Here is a 6,654-nt window from a genome sequence, read left to right on the forward strand (position 1 = left end):
TTATTATTCATTTGGCCAATAAATTATTATTTGGTCAATATCTATATATATAACACATTCAACGGGTATCCGTCTGTTTGTCACGTAACCGTTTGATAACGGACACTAGAGGCGCCCCTATCGTGTGTCATATTTCAAACATTCAAATTAACAATTTTAATTCTTATTTAAATTAACAATATGAATTATTATTATTCATTTGGCCAATAAATTATTATTTGGTCAATATAACAATATAAATAATTCAGTATATTTGTAATAGGAATTTATTATTTCAGGGGCTTATATCTTGCGAAGGGTAGCGAGTAGGGATATGGTTCCTTTGCCTTTATTGTTCGCACAGGGGGGCTACAGTTTGGGGGGTTGCCACCTCTTCACCTAATCTTCCATTGAGACTACAACAGAGCTGTAGAGCATATTGATAGGAACAAAAAAGTGAAAGGAACCGTGCTTCATGGAAATTTGTAAACAACGCCCACTAGGGGGCGTCCCGGGCTACTAGTATATATAGATATGCTTCAAATGCTACCACTCTTATGCGACTCATATTGATCAAGTCGAAGTTTGTTCGGCGGCTCTATCTCATAAACTCATAAGTTATAAGGCTGCGGTGAAATGAGGTGAGATGAAATAGGACTTTATGTCCGAAGAGCTGCATGCGGCTCGCTAGCCGCTAATTTCGACCTGTACTAGACCTACCTGTTATTTGAAATTTTACACCTAAAGCCATCCATAAACGTTGTTTAAATACAGTGTCTTTATACATAACCCTCATTGCCGCCATTGTTAGAATAAAAACCACGTGTCTACTTTGACGTCACAGGAAAGACTTCTCTTTATTGCAGGAATTTTGGCGTAAAAAGTAGAGACATGCTCTACTCTATTTTCAGTTCTGTTTCAGCCAAAATTTCAGAAAAATGTTTACGTTTTCTGTTTTTATGCTAGATTTTAAGCCGAATTTTACGCATGTGTGTTCCTGGCCTTATAGGCACGCTACTTCTCGGAATGCGGAAACCCAGTGGCGTACCGTGGGTGTCAGCCGCCCGGGGCGGAGGAAATTTCGGCCCCCTCTTATTTAGGTATTTCAATTTAAAAGACCAAAATTCAGTTTTGTCACAGAACAAGCAATGAAAAATTCGGTGGTAGTGCAGCGACTTGTTTAAAATAGTTCTATTGGATATTGGTGGTGTATATGAACGCGAATGAATCGTACAAGCAAAAGAAAAAAATAAAAGAAAGAGAAAAAAAGGGTCAACAGGTTTCGCAGGATTTCTTGGAATAAAAAAAATTACTAGTTCACCCGGACGGCGAGCCGATTCCCGGACTGTCCGGACGATAGCACTATCATAGGCGCGATGCAAGTATAGATCAGGATGTTTCAAATTTTTACAAGATATTATTATTATTTATGGTGAAATTTTGCCGCCTCCTAAAAAGTGCCGCCCCCACTACGGTACGCCACTGCGGAGACCCTATTGGCCCGCCTTAGAACTGACACTGCCCCTCTGTTCTAGAAACCTAAGAGCTTCACCAGATTGTCCACGTTGTGCTCAGGAGACATCCAGACATTTTTGGCTGACGTGCCCAAGATATACGGAAGCCCGACAAGAACTCGGCTGTACTCTGAAGATCGATCTCGCAATCATCCAGACTAACACCCATATATTGGGCAAGAACAGACCTCTCACCTAGACAGCACGTGAAAGCCCCCGAACGTTACGTAGCTCGCACACATCGATTTGACTAATTGCGGACAAGAGTTCATCGGAGAAAAGGTGATCCAGCCATAATCTCCATATTAGAGAAGGAAAGAAAGAAATCCGTGCAGTAGAACTTCAGAACGATGAATGAAATTTGATTTTAAATCCCATAAAAAAAAACAATTAAGCGTTAATCCTGCGTCATTAATTAATTTAAAGGTTGATTAAAATCGCGATAAAATTTTTTCGCGCGGGTAAAAATTATTGAAAAAATTTGGAGATAAAAAGCATCCAAAAAAAAATGTATATTTTTTCGAAGGTCGAACAAGCCGTTTGTTATGTAACTTGCTCGAGTAAAACTCGAACGTGTGGCGAAAGCAGTTGTAATTGGTGAAAACAATGAAAATAACACCGATTTGCCTTGAACGTAGTAACTAGTAGAGAATTCGAATTCTACGTTCAAGGCAATTAGACATTGAAGTCAACAATTAGAGTATTAAAATTACCGGAGAACTCAGATTAAAGAGTAACTTTATTACAGTAATGAAATTAGAATTTCCGATGCAAGACTAGTTTTTTTGGTATTCAAATTGGATCGTTCGCTGGTATGGTCACAAAGATCTCATCCGAGAAATAGTATTCGAATACCTAGCACAAGTTCTTGGGATGAGAACTTTTTGCAGTGGAACGGTTGTTCTTGCATTCAAACACTTCCATCTTTATATTACTGGAATCACTTTAGATTAAGCCTAGTAATAAAATTTTTCATGTAAGCGATTTTAGTATAAAAAATGAACGTGACCTGATTTGTCTATCATCATTTATAAATTTTAAAAAATTACTAAAAGCTGTTTAAAAAAAAAGGAAAACCTATCAAGCTAGAAAAAGTATTTGTTGTTGTGCCATTCCACTTTACACGTTTAACTGTATTCTCTTCTTTTCCTTGGGTTTGTTTTATCTTCTGACTATTCTTAACTATCTTTTGATTTTTTATTTCTAAAACTGATGAAAGGATAATTCAATTCAGATGAAAAATACGACTTTCCTGCGTTGTTAAAATCTCGTTACTGTCAAGTGCATTGCTGCTGTGAATTTTATAATGTTTGCAGAATGTATAAGAGGATTGTGTTTGAAGATTGTAGTTTTGAGTGGCAGGTAAGGAGTTTAAAATTCTCTCTTGTAACTGTCTACAGCACTTTCTATTCAAGAATTACATTTTTGAAAATAAAATTATTGTCGGATATTGAGTATGAAAAAAGTAGTGTGTTCTTATAAGTCAGAAGCTTATCATTATAATCATTTTATTTTATGTATAAATTTATACATACGTTGAGCATGCCCCACCCAAACTACTCACACACACACAATCATTTAATTAGCCGTATTACATTCCGATATTTAGGCAATCGTTTGGTAATTTATTACACACTTCTGTTGTCATGAGAATTAATTACAACCTAAAGCAAAACTGGGGGAAAATGATAAAAATTCACTGGGGCATCCATGCAGAATAGATATTAGTGCATAAATACTGATACATAAATAGTAAGAATCACTGAAACTAATGATTAAAAATAATAATAAAAATAAAATGTTTTAAAAGTAATATTTATTGCACAGTACATAAATAGTCTTCAATACATTGATACAATGAATTACAAGAATTGAACAAATTCAACCTAATATAGGCCTTATATTTCTCAATTTGATGAGTACACTTTACATTATTTACATTTTGTACAAAATGATAATATTCAATTATAATTTGAAGTCAAGAACTACAAATATTTGAATACATATATGTAATCTTTGTTTACAACTTGTAAATTTATCACTACATTTAGGTACATTTGAATATTACACAATTTTGAAATAACATTGAAATAATGAACAGTGACTAATAAACTAAAATTCAAAGCATGCCTAAATATATCCAGCAAAAATAACTTAATAATCAATTAATTTAAACTAAGCTCTTTTTTTATCATTAATATTACAATATTTTATTGAATTTTAAATAATAAATCTTCATCATTAACCTCAAATGCCTATTTTTGCACATAACTATTAATTTTAAATATTTTATGATTTATATAAGCTTATTACAGCTCATTCATTTACACCAGGTTTAGACTGAAATTTAATTAATTATTTAATTATATTAGAAATCAATCTCCTTAAATCCAACCAGCTATTTGGTTAATAAATTTACTTACTATTTATATTTAAACTGTAAAAGGAAAATAGATACTTTGATATTGATAAAAAAGTGTTCGTAAGTTTAAAAAAAACTTATTATATCAGTGAATAATTAAATTTTAATTTGCCTAACTCATTTTCAGAATGTATTTACTAATACTTACGATTATTATCTTAAATTTGCTGGATTTGTATTAGAATATGTTCTTTAGTTCATTGTACAAAATTTTCATTTAGGATGTTTTACAGGAAAATTGCATTTATATTATGCACGTATATACATTATAACAAAATTTCTAATTCTTAAATTCTTACAATTTAATTAATAAAATGAATATTGATATGAGCAGATTAGCATTTTGCACTTATTTATTCAATTTTAAACGAAATAATTCCCAAAGAAACATTTGTTAATTGTATTAGTGCATTAAAATTTTAATCATAATCATTCGTAAAAAAAGAAATCAGAAATTTGTTATTTGTAATTACAAATGTTTTTCAATGTCTTATTAAAAATAAATGCAAAACAAACAAATCTACATACCTATAATGAAATTTTCAAGTTAATCATTTTACTCCATACTCTATTGTTTTTAAATCATTTCATTTAGGTAGCTTCACTGACAAATATCAAATACAAAATTCTCATTTCAAAAAATCTCTCTAATGTAATTAGTAAGGTCAACATACACCTCAATAAAATGTTATACGTGAATAAAATATTTAATCAATTAAAATGGCCATATTTTAACAAAAAGTATAACTATTTTTATTCTTTGACTTTATATTTTCAGGTATACCATTGGTGCACAAATTACCTCAATTCACTGTCTGTAACCGGTGTTCTTCCTCTCCAATACGAAGGTTTTTTCCTCAATGACATTTCAAGCATCATCACAATCTACATTTAACTTTTGTTTTTTATGTACTGTTAAGTTATTAGACGAATCTCCGCTTTCTTTTCTCTTAACGGGAGAATTCCACTTTAATCCTGGAATAGTCCGAACTCCTTTTATCAAAATTCCAAGTTGTTCCGAATTTGCTATAACATTTTTTAAATATTCAACTTGTTCATGTAAATTTTTATTTTCTTCTCGTAACGTGGCATTCTCGGCCTTTAAGCTACCGATTTCGGAAGCAAAACTGACGCACGACTCTTTTAAATCTTTCAAATACTTTTTCTTTTTTTCTCTATTTTCTCTAGCCACTATAACATTCTTCGACATGCATCGACCGTTACCATCGTCAGAATCACTACTCTGCGATCCACTCGTCGACTTCCTGCGTTCTTCCTTATCCTTAAATTCCTCGGTACGCTTTTTGCTTCGCGCGTCCCCGGTCATTTTTTTAATATCGACATCTGGTTTATTCAAAGGCATATACTTGGGAGGTGAAACTATTTTTAAAATTCTTTTAGCATTTGACCTTTCAAACTTGTGAGCATTTGACCTTTTAAAATTGAAAAGAGGTAATTTATCATTTCCAGTGTTATAATTTCTATATACTGTGAGATAGGAATAAGGACTTATCACACCAGTGATAATAAGCACAAACACTCAAAATATCAATGGCATACATTTAATAAAACGAGAATGGGTGTACATTACAAACTATTAAATTAATAATTGACATAAATACTGTACACCCATTCTCGTTTTATTAAATGTATCCCATTGATATTTTGAGTGTTTGTGCTTATTATCACTGGTGTGATAAGTCCTTATTCCTACCTCACAGTAGTAGGTTTTTAATCAATTTGTTTAAATCAAGGGCTAAAAGCAATTTCCTTTATATTTAATTTCTATATAGTTTATAGTGACACAACTCAAAAAAATAGTTCTTCCAAAACTATTTTTTTGAGTTGTGATCTAATAGTTTTCAAATCTTTATTTCCAAAAAAGATTGAAAATTTTAAAAATCCAAGATCATGACAAAGCCTTGCAAAAATAAAAGAAACTTTTAAATGGCTGTTTTGGAAGAACTATTTTTTTGAGTTGTGTCACTATTCTTGTGCACCAATGATATAATCTATGGTTATAAATGTAACTATAAAATGGTTATATTTTTATATAAAATATAATCATTTTTTTTGTCTCACCTGCTTTGTAGATTTCCATCTGGAACACCAAGCTAAAAATAGAAATCCATAAGCAGTTTCAAATTAAAACAATAAAGCCTTTTTTTTTCTTTTTTTTTAGATCACTAATTAATATACCATACCATCTGTTGGTGCCAAGTCCCAAAAGATTGGTTCGGCTTGATTCATCTGAAAAAGAAATATTCTTAACTACTATGTGTATTCAACTATTGCTACCATTAATGTATATATTTTCAAATTATTACAATTATACCACAATATAATATTTACAATAATTTGAAAACCAAATTATACATTGTTTTCAACCTTTTCGTTACAATAATGACACAGTTCTAATGATACTTTTCTATTCCCTACATGTAAACATATTCCACTAGTTTGTTTTTTCTGCTCAGTTTTTTCCTCAATGACATTTTGAGCATCATTACAATCTGCATTTAACTTTTGTTTTTTATGTACTGTTAAGTTTTTAGACGAATCTCCACTTTCTTTTCTCTTAAGGGGAGAATTCCACTTTAATCCCGGAATAGTCTGAACTCCTTTTATCAAAATTCCAAGTTGTTCCGAATTTGCTATAACATTTTTTAAATATTCGACTTCTTTATGTAAATTCTTGATTTCTTCTCGTAACGTGGCAATCTCGGCCTTTAAGCTACC

General features: G+C 31.5%; 2 protein-coding genes across 4 annotated transcripts in view; both read right to left on the bottom strand.

Annotated features, from left to right (window-relative positions):
• Window positions 1-4,450: 4,450 nt before the first annotated feature.
• The window catches only part of LOC111641191 (CREB/ATF bZIP transcription factor-like), a 6,387-nt gene continuing 4,183 nt past the window's right edge, over window positions 4,451-6,654 (bottom strand). Inside the window, exons 2-4 of one of the 3 annotated variants that reach the window (XM_023387321.1) lie at window positions 6,120-6,165; window positions 5,998-6,029; window positions 4,451-5,332 (exon numbers count right to left, since the gene is read on the bottom strand). In XM_023387321.1, the coding sequence (XP_023243089.1) occupies window positions 4,784-5,332; window positions 5,998-6,029; window positions 6,120-6,165 (627 nt within the window). In that variant the 3' untranslated portion in view covers window positions 4,451-4,783. Of the gene's footprint in view, window positions 5,357-5,997; window positions 6,030-6,119; window positions 6,166-6,654 lie in introns of all 3 variants that reach the window. The other 2 variants (XM_023387322.1, XM_023387320.1) reach the window with 2 other exon arrangements.
• Window positions 6,180-6,654, bottom strand: part of LOC111641189 — a 4,526-nt gene continuing 4,051 nt past the window's right edge. The window contains exon 2 of the mRNA XM_023387318.1: window positions 6,180-6,649. Within this exon, the coding sequence (XP_023243086.1) occupies window positions 6,286-6,649 (364 nt within the window). The 3' untranslated portion in view covers window positions 6,180-6,285. The remainder of the gene's footprint in view (window positions 6,650-6,654) is intronic.

This window comes from Centruroides sculpturatus, unplaced genomic scaffold (assembly GCF_000671375.1).
Source record: "Centruroides sculpturatus isolate CEXI.00-Female unplaced genomic scaffold, Cexi_2.0 scaffold1307, whole genome shotgun sequence".
Taxonomy (NCBI): Eukaryota; Metazoa; Arthropoda; class Arachnida; order Scorpiones; family Buthidae; genus Centruroides; species Centruroides sculpturatus.